The sequence below is a fragment of the Branchiostoma floridae genome, chromosome 2 (assembly GCF_000003815.2).
Source record: "Branchiostoma floridae strain S238N-H82 chromosome 2, Bfl_VNyyK, whole genome shotgun sequence".
Classification (NCBI taxonomy): Eukaryota; Metazoa; Chordata; class Leptocardii; order Amphioxiformes; family Branchiostomatidae; genus Branchiostoma; species Branchiostoma floridae.
The window spans coordinates 10912890-10930507 of NC_049980.1; the positions used below are offsets into that span (position 1 = coordinate 10912890).

At 38.8% G+C, this 17618-nt stretch overlaps 1 protein-coding gene across 1 annotated transcript; it reads left to right on the plus strand.

Moving 5' to 3' along the window:
• The first annotated feature begins 2 nt into the window (after positions 1 to 2).
• LOC118404792 (cerebral cavernous malformations protein 2 homolog) lies at positions 3 to 16816 on the plus strand. Its single transcript, XM_035804141.1, has 10 exons — positions 3 to 223; positions 10916 to 11092; positions 12287 to 12370; positions 12808 to 12991; positions 13577 to 13635; positions 13869 to 14004; positions 14247 to 14295; positions 14692 to 14842; positions 15384 to 15522; positions 16116 to 16816. The coding sequence occupies exons 1-10, from the start codon at positions 170 to 172 to the stop codon at positions 16448 to 16450; spliced, it is 1368 nt and encodes a 455-aa protein (XP_035660034.1). The 5' UTR covers positions 3 to 169; the 3' UTR covers positions 16451 to 16816.
• The last annotated feature ends 802 nt before the right edge of the window (positions 16817 to 17618 follow it).

The following is a 17618-nucleotide window of genomic DNA, read 5'->3' on the forward strand; positions in this document are numbered from 1 at the left end:
GTGGAGTTCCATAACAAAGCACGCTGGGTGCCACGCCCAACATGGCGGCTGTCTTGAACGAAGTTACGACGAATTTTTCTGTTTCCAAGTCGCCCGCATACTTGAAGACGGAATCGGTTTGCGTGACGCGGGCGTTCAACCTCTGTGGTTAGGCATCGAGCATTGATTGATGTCCACCGCTGTGGAGATAACTGAAATGGAGGATGATGGCAGGAAAAAGAAGGTACGTAGTCCGCAACTGTCACCGCTTAGTTTTTGGGTGTGGTCCGTTTTTCCTGGCTGCGTGTTGCCGTAGTTCCGACGTTTGCGTCATCTGCGTTGTCCACAACTAGTCATAATTTGATGACAACCAAATAAAACCTTGTAGAACGTCTTTCGTGACGCTTTCCTGCAGTTCTTAGCCCGGGTTTCTTGAGGAAAAATTCACATCTGATAATGACTTGTTTGTTGCCTAGTGAGTTTTGGACCGTTACTTTTTCGGAGGGGGTGGGGGGTCAACTATTGTGAGATAAAACTATAAGTGCAACAGCACATACCTCCCTGCACTTCTTGGAAAATATTGGTTGATGACGGATCACCTAACTATAATTATCCATCCTTTTCAAGGCTATGTCGGTTTCCAATCTCTTTAAAAATAAATAGATGACCTTTTTCTCTGTAATGTTTGGGCATCCTTACTGCACAGAACATCATCATTATTATTTTTTTGTGGAAACGCAACGTGTGGATATTTTCATCACAGGGCTGCTTTCACTGAGTTTATAATAGAGGTTGATAATTGTGCTGTGTTGCATGTGTGTGCTATATGTCAATCTAAGGACATAGCACAGCATGATGTACCTTACAATGGATCATTGTTTCCTTGACTTGGGTGGGGACGTGAATTGATGGTCCATTAGACTCCTTCAAAAAGAGGCAAAGTCCTGTTAGCATTCACGTAATAAATAATGAAATACCTTAACTGTGACAGGCACTGTGTCCAACATTTATGAGAAACTGGGCGTAGTTAGGTCATGCCTGAATAGCCAATTGGCTGTTTCAAATTAACAAAATAGCACAATATGATTTATAATTTGCAATGGCAACCATGACTAAAATTAATTTGTGTTCTGTTGTTCTTTATTCTTAGACTTGTGTTTACTGATAAGTGAACATACAACTGCTATTACATGATCCATTTTTAACGTATTGCTTTATTATAACTATAAGTTTATAGCAAATCTATTTTATCCCCAACAGATCAGCCTGCATACTTCTGTTCACTTGATTTGAACTCAACTGCCTCCCTGTAAAATATTGTTAAGAAAAATTTTTCCCCATGTGCTAGTAGTAGTAGGAAACCATCTTATTCCACAAGCAGATTTTTATTCATGTACTTTGTAATGCATGATTATATAATAGTTTCAACTTAAAGGAGTTTTTTGTAACAATTGTGTGAGGAAAACATTGACAAGTTACAGAAATCATCTACTGTCGCTGATAAGGAGAATGTTTTTGTTTGGTCCTTAATTTCTAGTCCTGAATAGTATTGAATAGGCAAAAGAAGTTTTAGGTGTGGGTATGACTATGACATTTTAAATTTTGCCTGGGGCACTTGGCATGCTGTGTAGCAGTGCCTCCTACTGAGCACATACATACCTTTCTTCTGCACCCACTGCAGATGTTTCCATTCATCATGGTTAACCCACTTTAAATTGAGGGACAGGAATCTGAGATGTATCCAAAGCAAATATTTTAATGATAGAAACTATATATATAGCTAAGCTGAGGTATCTGTTCTACAGATAACCAACATAGGCCACAAGTAGTTACCACAAATGCAGTATTTAAATTTTACATCACCATTTTTATCTAAATCTCATCTATTGCATTCAATAGGTTCTAAGAATGAATAAAATGAAAAGCCACTGTGTACAGTTTGTATTCTCCAAGACTTTATTTATTTGACTTGGAACTTGGCCAGAAGTAATTAGTTATACTGTTTGGCCAAGCAATTGGACAGCTTTGACTACCAGTTTCCTGGGGTTAGTGCCATACTTCCTAATTGATTGGGACATTTATATAGGTATTCCAACCAAAATTTCAAAAACACAATACAATGACTGTTTTTACTGTTTCTGAAAGAGCTAACCAAGAGGAGTAAAATGCTTTTTAAATGAAGCAAATATCTTGAAGGGTTGCTGAGATATGGCTCCACAAAGTTGCCAAAACCTACCCTCAGATATGGCCGGCTGCGCGATAAACTATGAAAATTAACAAAATACCTTTTTTGAGGGTTGATGAAAAGGTAAGTAAAGGCTGCAAAGCTTGTTTTATCTTATTTCCCTGTAATATGTACTACATAGAATCACTCCACAGAGTTCTGAACATTCATGTCATTTTATTATGTTTTTACACAGGGTCGAAGTATGCATTTCACAACAAATTACACAGGTGGCACCGTGACCTTTGACCCCTGGAGAAGGAAAAATCCTCCAAAGATCACACACTTGTATCTCTTGACAGGAACAACCCTCTCCTTCAATATTTTACACATAACAGCACCCACTGGTGTCCTTTCACACAATAATTGTCATCTTACCTGTAATTCTTTAAAAAATAAGTAAATTTGGGTTTAAAAGTTCACATTTTGGGTTACGGTCAATGGTGTTTTTTGCACCAGTTGAGTCGCATTGCAGAAGATTAAATATCATGCTTCATATACTTTTGCAATGTACACAACAAATATACCAACAATGTCACATCCATAGAATATCAGCAATATTAATTGCCTTATAACAAGGTCAACTTGGTCAAGGTGAAAGGTAAGTGTGTGAATATGTCGCATTATTTTCATGTTAAGTCATGATGTTACACAGCATCAACAGTACAACTTTACACTTGTAATTGTATAATAAAATATAGAAGACAGATGTTAGTACTAATAAGAGATAAAATATCAATATGTAGACATTGTGAAAACACTAAATTTATTAGGATAAGTTCAACATTTTTCAAGGTCAAAGGCTGTCTTCAGGATACATACAATCGATACAGATTTCTTTGATGTACTTGCAGGTACATGTACTTCTCCTTATTTAATCAATACTATACTAGTATATAATAATTCAAGGTAAACAACTTTTCACAGCTTACTTATCATTCTCTGTGGTAGCAACAGTATTCTTTAAACAAACTTAATGCTGATAATGGAACTGGCTGCACAACTTGTCAACATTATGTTTGACCTCTACCATTCAATATCTCCGCTCCGCTCTCCGGTCTTATATCAGCTACATCTGGGAGTTGGTACAATCTACATTCCACCTGGAAAACAAAAGTATTTGAGTTTTATGATTAACATGTCTACCATGGTGATAATGTTCTTACATCTGAGGGGATGACGACCTACTCCAGTACCACGTCTGATGTTCATCTACATCATCATCTTTCTTATGACTTATGACTTCTTTCTTTCTTGTGACGAAAGGATCAGAATGATCCAATAATGAAATAAAGAATTCAATAAAGAAAGACAGGCAAGTTGGGGTAAGGAATAGATTAACTTATTATCATTAAGTAGATAAATACCTGCAACAAGATGGAAGGAGGTAAGTGTCACTGTTTCTGAGCCATCTTCTGCGACTGAACCTCAGTACCAACTGCGTCAACCTCGCCCGGTCAGTAGGAACCTGGCTGATAGTAGAGACAAGAATATAATATTGCAGGTAAGTACAGATTTATGATTTTTGCTACACCAGAAAAGTCGAGCAAAAAATCACTTGGCAAAATCTGACAAAGAATACACAATCTGGTTGCACAATTTTTTCACGTTGACAATGAAAATGCCATTCGTGTTTTGAAAAATTTGGGCATAGGTTCCCCGGCTGACCCCTAACCGGGGGCCCGCGGTGCCTCAAGTTCAACAAGTGAAAAAATACACAATGGTATTTTAGACTTGGAACGAGGCAAGAAATGATTCACACGAACAGTAACGATGACATTGAAAATATACAATTGATATTTTCTAAAAAAAATTGGGCATAGGTTCCCCGGCTGACCCCTAACCGGGCCACGGTGCCTCAAGTTCAACAAAAGTGAAAAAAATTATCCATATGTAAAATATACTAAAGAAAGCAATAAACTAAGAATAATTAATAAGAAATAATTACTAAGAAACATTTTACATTACATGTAAGTTTCATGACTAAAACATGGTTAAAGAAACACTGCATAGAAATTATATTGCTGGGATTGACTTGAGAAAAAATTGTTCAAAAGCACATTTTCTTCAACATGCCCCCCTCCCCCAAACACTACAAGTTGTATCAAGTATTTTACCTTGAAATTCTTCATCCATAGCGTCGAAAAATGTTCTATTTGTGCCGCTTCAGTCACACATCCTCCGTTTCTGAGGGGCGCGGGGCCCAAAATTTGGCGCGTTAGGATCGCGCGGCCCCGCCGGCCGGCCAAATCGGGGCGATCGTCGGGGAAAACAGCTCGCCGCTTCGCTGGTGTGCATGCTGTAAACATGCTGATTACATCAAAACGTAGCCCTGTTTTTTGTCGTCAGTTTGGCACCAGGAACAAGAAGAAAAAATAAAGTTCGTTCGGTGATTTTTATCATTAAAGATCGACGATTCCTTTCAAATTGACTTTTGTCCCCCGAAAAATTAATTTTTCCTCATGTTCCAGGCATCATTTTAAAGCTTGAAATGTGCTCTTTCAAATGGTACAACTTTCATTCTGCTGCGGTCTAAGACGGCGAAGCGCAAGCGCGGTAAAGTCAGGGGTCACGGCGGCTGCATCCGGAAGTTTTGAAACCACGATCTGAAACCCAGGCCTCCCCGCTTACGGCGCGCCGTTTTCACCGGCGAATTTCTGGCGTTTTAAACAATTTACAAGCAAAATAAACACATCACAGGAAAGAGAAACTTATATCCTTTATTTTGATGGGTAAATTTGCCTCTAGAACCGGATAGTTTTTGTACCGCGGGTGTGGGAAGATGGTAGCAAATTTACGGATCGCCGTACGGCAGAGGGTTTTCGCGGTAGCGTTGGAATACCTAATTTATACATTTCCTTAACCAATATCATTCTGTTTCATTCATATGGTTTATACTACCATAAATTTTTAAATCCTTACACTCACTGTTACAGTGGTTTTTCATGTCAGTGTGTGTTTCCAATTCATTCAAAATTGTTTCAACAGTGAACTTGAAAAAAAATTGAATGATAAGTTGATTTATAGTATACTGTCAGAAACACATGTTTGGATGGCTGTTGCAGTTTCATTGTGTTGGATAAAAAAGTTTTTATCTAACATCAAGTACATGATGTACTTTGATATTGTTGTTGAAATGTATACAGATTCTTGGTAATTTGTTATATGTGGATACCCTGGCTGTATACTATATTACAATACTCCTTTATGCCAACCCATACTTTTAGGGACAATCTCCTATTGAGGTCACCACAAGTAGGGGGGGACACTATTTTGCAAAAATGCAGTTTTTGATAAAATACGCCCCTAGAAATATGGAGACGGTCCATCTGAATATGAAAATGTAAAAATTTTGAAAATATTTTATTGCTAACCCCCCTGTACATACCCCCTGAAGTTTTTAAGTTGACAATGTACTTAACTAGTATAACGCTATACTACCAAACATGCTTAATGCCTTAGAAATTGTACTTTGGCATCCTTGGCAGAATATTTGACTTCAGGAGAGATCATTGTGGATATCTGAACCTCCAAATGTATTTCCCATGCAAATATGGACTATTCCAAATCACCCCCGTGGCAAAAATGGACTGATCCAAACTCAAAATAGGACAAAACGGGCTACAGGTATATCATAGTATAGTCTGTATTCATTTCTACCAATTTTTACACTCAATCGCACAGAGGCAGTTAGCCTTGTAGGATTTTTAAACGCCAGTGGTACTCAAATACTCTGCAAAACAGATTTCTTTGTAGCGAAATGGAATATCACAAGTTTTCACATGCTGAATCAGGTCCAGGTTCAGGTCCGGACCTCTGGACCTGAACCACACTTGCATGAACCTGAATTTTCTGTACCGTTTACTCACCCCTATTAGGCACCCCTGTAGTTACATGTAACTTATGTTTTATCCTATCAAGAAATAAATACGTATGCATGTAGGTGGGGGAAAGTTGTGTTCCAACTGAAAAATTTCAGGTTGCCCACTGCGCTACCTGGATTTAAAATTACGACTTACGTTACGTTGCGCCAACCAAAATGCATTTTCAAGTGTGCAAGTGGGTATTTCGAGCACTGTTGCTGCAGCCTTTGGGTTTATCTCTAAGGAGATGTTCCAACAGACAAGGAAATAAGAAGTCTGTAGTGCCATTGTCCAAGTGGTAACCACAATTACCAATCCGAAGTGGTACTGAAAAAGAGAAGGGAACCTGGATCGTTTAGACAGTACAGTAGAGAAGGCAGGAAAGGATGCAGGATACCAGAGATTCTGATAGCTTGGAAGAGAAATGAAGAGGAGCTAAATAAGAAGAAAGGACTCAATGGGAAAGAGATTGCAAACATTGCTGTTGATTGGAAGAGAGACAAATCCTACTACAAACCCTGAAAACCCAACATCGATCTTTCACATCAACAGCAGAAGTTGATATATTGTAAGTGTAAAGCTGGCCCAACTCAAGAACACAGCTAGCCCTGTCACTACCGATAACCACGAAAACTCCATCTGCGGTCAACCTAAAATTGAACAATGTTACACGCCATTGACATTGGTTCTTTTGATTCTGTTGTAAATAGACTCAGTGTACCAATGAAACATTGTTGAAATTCAGTATCATAGGCATCTTGCTTACAATGACAGATATCAGGGCTCTAAATACTACCTTCTTATGCAGGGTAGTGCAGGTAAAATTGGAGCTGTGCAGGTATTTCTGGTGTCTACCTGCACCTAACCTGCACTGGTCCATGTACTGGGTATATACAGGTTAGTGCAGGTAAAATTGGGGCTGTGCAGGTATTTCTGGTGTCTACCTGCACCTAACCTGCACTGTACTGGTCCATGTACTGAGTATATACAGGTTAGTGCAGGTAAAATTGGGGCTGTGCAGGTATTTCTGGTCTACCTGCACCTAACCTGCACTGGTCCATGTACTGGGTACAGGTTAGTGCAAGTAAAATTGGAGCTGTGCAGGTATTTCTGGTGTCTACCTGCACCTAACCTGCACTGGTCCATGTACTGGGTATATACAGGATAGTGCAGGTAAAATTGGAGCTGTGAAGGTATTTCTGGTGTCTACCTGCGCCTAACCTGCACTGGTCCATGTAATGGGTATATACAGGTTAGTGCAGGTAAAATTGGAGCTGTGCAGGTATTTCTGGTGTCTACCTGCACCTAACCTGCACTGGTCTATGTCATGAGTATATACAGGTTAGTGCAGGTAAAATTGGAGCTGTGCAGGTATCTTTTATGTCTACCTGCACCTAACATGCAGGTCCCAAATACTAGGTTTTTATACATAAACGTTATATGATGTAGGTGTACGTGGATTGTTATTAGCTGCATTGAATGTTACCAATATTCTGTAGAAAAGAAAAAATAGCAATGGTTCCTGAACAACTTTAGTATGAACTATACTTCAAAAATTCAGAGTGGTACAGGTAAAATTTGTCTGGTGCAGGCTATTTTCAATGTTACCTGCAACAGTGCAGGTATGCAGAAAAAGTATTACGAGCCTTGGATATAGTATGTACATGTACAAGAGAGCTTAGTAGTAGAGAGAACAGTCAACTGTTGCTTTTCTGTCCATACTTCTCGACACATATACAAAAACACTGGTTTTAAGCTTGGCAAAAAAAACTGTGTTTTTGTAACCTTGAAACAATGTTTCTTTTTGAAGTTGCCCAATTCCTTGGCATCGAGTTTCTGAAAATTTTACCACTATTCTTGTGAAGCTAAAGATACTCTGTAGTTGATTTGGGTACTCTTTGTTATTCTCAGCACTTGTCGAATTACTGCCCTACCGTGATTTCCCTGTTTTTGGCCAAATAATGGAAATTCGCCCCAATACTTGCTGCCTTGTTACCATGACAACCAAGAATATTAAGCCAAACCTGATAGGAAGGTATCTTGGAGTGTAATGTATCATTCAATTACACAAAATGTGCAAAAAGAACTGAAGCAATGCAGTCAGTGCTTGCAGACCTTAGCAACGTCACACAAGTACATGGCGAGGGGGGTATCCAAACTTCAGGGGGTATGTACAGGGGGGTTAGAGTTTTACAATTGCCTAATTTTTGTGATTTCTGTGTTTATATAGATCATCTCCATATTTTAGGATGCGTATTTCAAAAAGTTTGTACTAATGTCCCCCCCTACCACAAGGTACAGCATTGAAAGTTTCAGGCAATCTGCAATAACTGCTAATTTTATTCCCAATCCCTAGCAGTAAGAGGTTAGTTTGCAAGACCTGCCTGGCAAGATGTGAAGTAATGGAATAACTCAGAACATCTGGACCAAGTGACCTGGATGAACCACACAGAGATCACTACAGAGAGAGCTATGATCATGAAGATTTCCTGTACCACTGTCATGGGCATTTTGAAACACACTCCAACTTTCCAAAAGTATCACTTCTTCCTGACGTCAAATTCAACAACTCAAAAACTGTCTGCTACCGAAAATCAAATCCATAGCATGTCCAGGACAAAATATAGGAAAACCCAGAAGTTCTGCTGCAGCACCTACAAAAGCCCCTAGGGGGATCGAAATTGACCTTGACCTTTGTTAATCCATCCAGGCTTTCTTAAGTTATGCAGACCATAGATATCCAGAAACACACAGTGACACACATACAGATCTACCCCAAACAATATCTCCATTTTTTGTGGAGGTAATAATGATAAAAGAAATGCCTTGTATTTCCAAATAGCCCCAAGATATTCCATTTTTCTAATTCCTCCTCTGAGCTGTACCAGAGATATGCATGATTGAGGATGCCAGGATATTGGCTCTTACAGCAATGGATAAACATGAAGCCTTAAAGTGAAGGTTAATTGGATTATAAGGTTTTCTTTGTCTGGAAGAAGGTGCACTAATTTCACATCTCTGGTATCAAAGGTATGTACAGCATACTAGTATTTCTTTGCATTGACGTTAAAGGTCTATCTTGACTTGTTGGCATGTCACATTGTGGGACAGCAAATTAAAATGTTCTTGCTGTGCCTCTGAGCAGGATTTGTTTACAGGGAGGGGCTGCTAGCCCTTCAAGTCAACCAATATTCTCGTACATAAATAGTGGTTCACACTTACTAAGTTAGTCTACTATTTTTATCAACACGTATAGTGGGTAATGAGTAGAGTAGAGTAGAGATCTTCGGTTGTTCGAGGCTCCCCTCAAACGCAGGACCGATGTACAAATGGGTGAAAAGTCAGCAGGCACTATGTTTACATGTACTTGTATTGGTAAACAGTGACTGAGAATGATATCATGTTCCTCGTAAGAGGTGTAAATATAGGAATGAGGTTTTCATGGACCACCCAAAAGACAACACTGGTACCATTGACATCTGTTCTACAAAAACTGAAAACATGATGCCAGGATTCATAATAAAGGACCCACAGAACACATGTAAGACTTTGGACTTGGCCTGGGTCCCAACATATGCTGGTTAGGTTTATATGCTTAAGTAACTATTGGAGTTGACATGACCTCTGCTGCCTTAAGCAATGTTGGCATACAGACTTACTTTGGACTAAAACCTGCTGTTTCTTCCATCACACATTTATTAGAGCAGTATAGGTGCCCAACCTTTAGGTCTGTTGGTATGTGTGTATATAGAACTTAGAAGCCTCGTGCAATTGGATGCTTCGTGTATATGTAAACATTCTTATTTACATACAATTACAACATGATGATGACAACATTCTCTAGATCTGCATCATTAAAACAATGCTAATAGTATTATTATGCTATGCATTTTGCTTGGAATTGTGTCATACTCAAATTGTTCTTCATAGGCATTGTACTTCCTCTTTGGGCCGTCAAACTCTCAAGAAAAAGTTAGGTACACTATATTCTGTAACTTTGGGACTGTACTGAGTCTTAGATTACTTAAAAAAAATTATGTAAACAGACCCACTTAGTAGTGTCTATTTGCAAAGTACACCTCAGCTAATTGATGGGCGATTAAGTTTGAAATAGATATCAAATCTATAAACAACAGAGGGTAAAGTAAAACTTAAAGTGTTATGCTCATCTGGGCAGGTTTAAAAAAAAAAGAAGATAATTATGTGGCTACTTGTTTGACTTCTCATTCTTTCTAATCTTTGTGTAGCAATAAGCTATATTTATATCGATGCAATATTTTCTTCCATATGTGCTGGGCATAATTGTCTCTGTTCAATGCAGCTTTTTCATAACAACAGCATTATCAATGTTACCCTGACCTTCATGGTAGAAATGTGCTAACAATAGACTATGACATTTGTGCTCGCTTGCAACTTAATATTCAGAACAAGGGCATAGGAAAGTGACTGAAAACCAGGACATACCACTACTGTTCGTGGGTAAACATGCTGGTCATTGCACAAGACAGTCACATGCCACAATTGTGTCATTGTCAGATGAGAAAATTATATTTGTTATGGTTGCACTGCCATTTGGAAAATACATTTTAATGTAAAAATGTATGGAGGAAAATCTGGATATCGATCTGGTAAAAAAAAAGATCAGGAAAAATATAACAGAAAGTGCTGCCGTGCCTGCTCAGTGAATGTACTGTATCTTTTGCCATCTCCCCTATAACATGAATGGTTCACCCCAGAGCTCCTCTATTGTCCTTTCAATATAAATGATCACACCAACTTCAGAGTGATAGGTATAACCTTATCAACGTCTACAAATTTGTCTTACGGGAATTACTGTTCTCGTTTGCAGAGTTCTGGCTTTGTGTCGCCAATCAGGAAGATGTTCTCCAAGAGCGAGCGCGGCAGCGATAAGAAACCGTCCATCGTGAGACACCGGCGTCCTCTTCACGCGGTTGCCCTTGAGCCTCCTGAATACCTCATCGACCCAGAACTACTCATAGAGGACTATATTGAAAAAGAAGTCAAGGTATGGTGCAATCTACAATGTTTATTATTATGTTGTTACATTTGGGGATGTTTGGTTTGGCAGTTAAAAAGGTATTTAGCAAGTTCTTTATACTCTTATAATACAATGTAGTTGTAACTGAATGCCATCTGTCTAATGTTAAGGGCAATCACATGCACTGTTTTATGGTTTCAGACAGGAGACAGGCAAATTTTCTGGTATCGTAGAAACTTATCAAATGGCATCATAATTTTGTCCAAAAATGATTACACCTACAGTGTATTTATTTTGCAGAAGAAGCAGTCAAAATTTAAACATTGAACATTGGTTTTGATATTGAGTTTGACCTAACCGCAGTGCTCCAAACAATTTATGCTCATGTTTGCACAGAGCTTGATATGAAACCCTAAGACTAATATTATGTCTGTACATTATATGATGGAAAAAGGAAATACAAAGATTGTGTGGTTTGTACAAAAGCAATGTCAGAAGATTTATAACTGTAACATGTACCATGTTGTGCCTTTGTGCTGGGTGTCCTCGGGTCAAAGAGAGAACAATTTATTGATCCCCGTGCCCACATCTGTCAGACTAATTCCCCTCTGTTGCGTGCACACAATATTTTTTTCAACACTAGAAACAGCCAGGCAGCCTTTGTGAGGCACTTTTCTCTACATTATTCATGTCATTTTTGTTGAATATCATGGTAAAAGTAATTGTTCTCAATTGTTAAAGAGAACAAGATACATGTGATTTGTGTGCCTTACCAAAATTTGTGCAATGGTCGTTAGGGAATTGTTGCAGAAAATGATAGATTGGTGTAACTTTTGTAACAATACCACAAACATGTACTAACAATTTCATTTTATGGTGGTGTCCTCATGATGCTTGGAAAACCTGGATACAAAATTCACTATTAACTTTTCTTAGGCTCACATAAATTGATTATACTTAATTTTTGTTCAAGATTTTTGACCAAACCAAATATAGATTTCACTAGTAGTAGTTATTTTGATTCCATTCAAAAACATTTAATCCCTAAAACTGGATAAAAAGGGAGTTTACTTCCAGACATTTTGAGTGTTATCTGTCACTCCTCTAGTTATCTTCAGCGTCACTAGAATATACATTTTTCTTTGAAGATTTTCAACCAAACCAAACACAACTTTCATCATCTTTAATAATTAATTACTTTGATTGCTGTTGTTTCCACAGTACTTAGGAGCAATACCCAACGTACCTCAGGGTCTGGATCTGACCAATAGGACAGAAGTCTTGAGAATAGTGGATGATGGGAAGGTGAGGATCTTAGCATTTGGGGATATTTTTTGTTAATGATTGGATAACATTTTTCTGTGTTCTGTGTTTGGTTAAAAGTTTAATAAAATATGCAATCTTAGAAGTTGAAGTGAGAAATCTTTAAGTTAGGAAAAGTTAGACTTAGACAGATAACAGAAAATGTGTCGATAGCACCATAGTGCATTACATGATTATGTATCTTGTACTTGCATGTACATGTATGCAGGCTTGCCAATGAAAAGGACAGCTTTGAAATCTTTGTCAGTCTGTATTACCTTGTGGTTTGTCACTCTTCTTTATAAGAAGACCAGATTCTCTAGGTCCCCTGGGTGGTCAAGTTTGACTGTATATCTATCCATAGATTCAGTTGATAATTTTTATCTGACTACAGCATGTACATGATTGTATAATAATACTTCTGTTCTCCAATTTTGCAGAGAAGGGGTTTGTTACCCTGGACATTACATCTAGAACACGATGCCATCATGAGTCTGTCTGCCAACCATGTAAAGCTGCTGCGTAGAGACGGGGAGGACTTGTTACACCGAGTCCCGGTACACGACATCGCGGCAGTCTGCTACGTACGCGATGACGGGCTCAATCTACTGGCCCTGAAAATAGGTCAGTGTTCCTAGCCTTTTCTATTCTTCAATAACACAGTCGGGCCACGTTTATTTGATTATATGTATGACATCCTCTAGGAACCCCAAAACTAATGTGTGCAAATAAAAAAACAAAAAATAGTTGCCTTCCGTGTAAGTACATTTGTAGTTAGAAATGTTTTTGGAAATTGCCGGATGTCATCAATATAGTCAAATGAACATGGCCTATACTGACAAGAAAACTAAAACAGTAAAAATGAACTTAGTCAAATGACAATGTCATGGCCATTTGGGGCATCGTAATTTTTTTCTTTTTTCCTAGCTTTAGTATTGCTAGCCTTGTATCTCAAATCTTTGTTTTGTAAGTGTTTGTATATATGATGCTGCATTTAGTTTGCATTTGGCCAGAATGCCCTACACAATGTTAGAGACTGCAGTACCACATACAAATACCAGGTGGCATGCACAGTGAAGTACTACGTAGTAACATGTTTATCATCATGCATGATTGTGTTAGACAGGCTAACAATTGATGGTTTAAATGATTATTAGTCTAAGATTAATTTCTTAAAACCAATAAAATGTGGCTCTTTCCTCTCTACAGGTTCTGAAGGTGCTGATAGTGAAGTCTGTAACATAGTTGTTTTACATGCTGAAAGTAGGGTAAGTACAACTTTTGGAGTGTTTTTCAAGGTCAAACTTGCTATGTTTCTGACTTGTTTCTTCGCTTCCCATTTGCCTCATGTAGTGTTACACAATGTTATACACAACTTGTTAAAAAATAGCTGTCAAGTTGTTTAGAAAGGTTGCTTTACAGCAATGGTATTGTTTTCTGTGTGTTATTTTGGTACAAATGAATGTGTAATACTGTGTTGTCTATTGCACCTGTCCTGTAGGCAGCATCTGAGGAGCTCTGCTCTCTGATTGGTCAGACTTTCCAGCTGGTCTACACAGAGTCCACCATGGCATTTCTGGACCGGTCCATTTTACAGGGGGCGTCCACCCCCAGATATGGCATGTCCCTCAGAAGTAGTAAGTCCCAATATTTAAATACCATCAACAATATACCAGGTAAAAAGGTGCATGATTTATTGGTAGACAATTGGAACTACATCTCAAATAGTAAACACACCACTCTATATGCTTTCATGTATATATACACGTGTAGTTACATTGATCAAGGCATTAGAACAGAATGTCTTAAAATACCGGTATGATATTATAAGAGAATGTCAGCATTTCAAAGATTGAAACTGGTCTGCTTTCCTTCCCAGCCACTTCCAGTCCTGCCAGACCCAGTGTAGCAGAGGTTTTCGCATCCACGTAAGTTGCACAAAGTTTTTGAAAGTGCCTGGTAGAGCTAAGTATGCTTATACACAAGTTAGTGTCCTTTATTGTACCATAGTGCCCTTTACCGTACTATATTCCAGATTAATGAAATCAGCTAGCATTGGTACAGCCAGCATCGCACTGTCAAAAGCTCAAGTCCAAATTTGTTAATCACCAGGTAGCCGCAAATTGAGTGCATTTTTTTGCCTGAAAATCTAGCCTATGGCAGTGCTATCGCTCTGTGACCTACAAGCACTGGCTGATCCCTAAAAGCACAGTGACAGAGAAGACACAGGCTGATAATATCCTTTTGAACTGCTGTGTGAAGCTGACTCACCTGTTATTTCTCCCTAACATGATATAATTATACTGTTTGCTGTACTGTTGCAGGCCACCAAGACCGTCCAATAATAATCACTCTCCGACGAGGGAAGCCCGGTCAACACCCCAGCACACACGGAAGGAAAGTGTGGCAAAAAGTGAGAGTGACATCAGTATCACCCCGTCTGCTCAGGAGCTCCTACAAGACTACATGTCTCTTGTATGTGGACACTTCTGTTGAGTTATTGTGGTATCTCACTGCACTTGGGGCACCAGCCCTGTGGGGTTTGTTTACTGCAGTTTTGCTATTTTCGCCGATTTTTTATCATTTAGATACTGCATAATATGTAAAAGTATGACTAATAAGACAACAAAATACATGTACACAAAATGTAAGAAAATTTGTTCTTTATCTCTGAAATTCATCGAGTCATCTACTAAAACCCCGCAGTGCCGCACCAGTGCCCCAAGTGCAGTTACATACCACCTTTACCTTTTATTTGACTATATAATAATAATATAAACAGTACAGTCATATTCTATGTCATAAAGTTTATGTTTTACTAACTGCTAAAGAATGTTTCGAAAGATAGTTTTGACATACGTTCCAAACAATAAAAAAATAAAAATTTATATTTACGGTATACTTTTGTTGCAACTGGAATATCAAGGAAGCAAAATTAAATGTCTTACGCAAACATTTTAAAGTGTAGAATATTCTAGACTTTGTTAAAGGATAATATTTTTTTTCTTTTTCTCAGTTGAAGACAAGGTTGAAAACAGAAGAGTTGAAGCAGTTTGCGCTCCTGTTGAGACAGTACCGCACCAGTATTAGTGTTCGGGAGTTCTGTATCCGCCTGAAGGACTTGTACAGGGAGGAGAGGAAGTTCCTGATGGCAGGTCAGACATCAAGCCTTGTCAAGTTGATTTATGCATTTTCCATCTATTAATGTTTCTCTCTTTCTGGAAATTCATATGTCAAATGGTCCCATCATGGAAGGACCCAGTTTATAAGATTTCCTCATAAATTATGCAAATTATATTCTGATTTGCATGATAACCATCTAATTATATCCAACATCACTTAAGCTATCTACATACCAAAAATCATGGTGATCCATCAACCCCTTCTTGAGTTATTCTCTTTCAAAGTCTGGAACTTTTCCAAAAAAAAAGCCACTAAGGCGCCCAAAACCACACCATTTGCTCTTTGCTCCAAGAGCTGGTGTATGTACTACTGAAAATTCATGACCACAGCATGTCCAGAATGTGAGATATCAAAACCGTAAGTTCTGCTGCAGTACCGTTATTTTAGTGGAAGAAATTGGTGGTCTGCCACTCCACTAGCAGAAAAGCAGGAACCTTCAGTCTTTTAAGGTAGCTATTTGGCACTTAATTTGTGTTAGTTATGGGGTTGGGCAGCAGGGATAGGGTGAAGCAGTTGTGACAGATGTTGGAATAAATATTTCCTTGTCCTTGGTTTTGTTTTTCAGGTATGAGGCCATTTATTCCAGAAAAAGATAGTCAGTACTTTGAGAGTTTCCTGGAATCTATAGGAGTCGATGGCAATGGAATTCTCACAGACAGTTATCGCCGCTACAGGCGGACTATAAGCGATGCCTCGGCATCAACTTTTAGTGCCAACGGTGCCAATGGCAATGGCAACGGGAATGGGAACGGTAGAGACTCGGTGTCAATTCCATCCTCGGGGGGCGACGCCACGCCGGTTCCGCAGGAGACGGAGGAACTGGACAGAATGTTGTCGGACATCCATAATGACATTGAGGCCTTGGCAACAAGTGTGGAAAACATCAACATGCAGTTTTAGACTCATTGCATCCACTGACTGGAGAGCAGCACGTACTATTTCAGCCTGCTTTCACAGTGTGGTGTGACCTGTGCTACTGGTCTCAGGCTGACGTTTCATATACAGGTACTAGATGGCATGCCCTGGTATCATGCAGGTGTTTCACATTGGAGCATAAGTACTGCGTCTGGAGCACCATCATAAGCAAGGATAAAGCAATGTGTTCATGCCACTCGTCCCGCAACATCATCTGTTGTATGCCTGCCTTTACATGGTTCTGTGGAAACATCATCACATCTAACAATGGACTACTGGGAAATCCCTGTAATGTCCAGCTCACTAAAACTCACCAGGCCAGGCTCATCAGCACACTACCCAAAACTCAACTGAAGAACATGGCTGTGATGAAGACGTGTCACTCAAGAGACTCAACCATGTCTTCTTTCAACAATCTTTAATATGTCTTCATGGACATTAAAGACCATTTGCTGTTTTAGTGCCATCTGCTAACATTGCATATACATGTACATGTAGTCCTCTCAAGTACTCATGCTATCCTCATTATGGCTAACTATTCATCTTCTTTGTGCAGAAAATGCTTCAGACATTGTCGTGGTCAGGAAGTTACATGTAGATCAAGAACCTTCCTGACTCCAAATCATTTGAGGATTTTGATGAACTAAACCTTGGAACCTTTCTGGCAAAGGACTAAAAAAAGACACCAAACTCATTATCACTAAAACTGATAGACCAATGAGTCATTGGTCTATCAGTTTTAATGATAATTATGAGCTTTTCTCCAAACCCTACAAGAATGCAGTCTTGCATAGGTCTTCCCTAAGTGCCAATCATTCAAAGTTTAATTGCTGTGCAAAAAGTACTTGATGAATTGTCACATAACCTTTTTAATGTGACACAAACCCTTTGTCTGTGATAAGGAGTGTTTAACCTTTTCTGTTTGGTAATAAGTAACTTCATAAATCCTTAACAATCATGCATAGAGCTATACCCTTCAACATGTTTCTTAAGAGATGTTTTCATTGGCCTGTCTGATCTGGACTTCTCTTTTTTTCTGATCCATTGCAAAAACAGTAACATATAATTCTTGCAGCTGTCTTGCTTCCATTTTCAAGCTAACTGCATAAAAAAAAGCAATGAAGCTGGTATGGCATTGGTGCGCCCATCCTGT

What these genes read in the sequence shown, in the direction of transcription:
- LOC118404792 (XM_035804141.1), top strand. Translation starts at nt 170, where the DNA reads ATGTCCACCGCTGTGGAGATAACTGAAATGGAGGATGATGGCAGGAAA. An exon ending in ATGATGGCAGGAAAAAGAAG is followed by an intron (nt 224 to 10,915) that starts GTACGTAGTCCG and finishes TCTCGTTTGCAG; the next exon opens with AGTTCTGGCTTTGTGTCGCC. An exon ending in GAATAGTGGATGATGGGAAG is followed by an intron (nt 12,371 to 12,807) that starts GTGAGGATCTTA and finishes CCAATTTTGCAG; the next exon opens with AGAAGGGGTTTGTTACCCTG.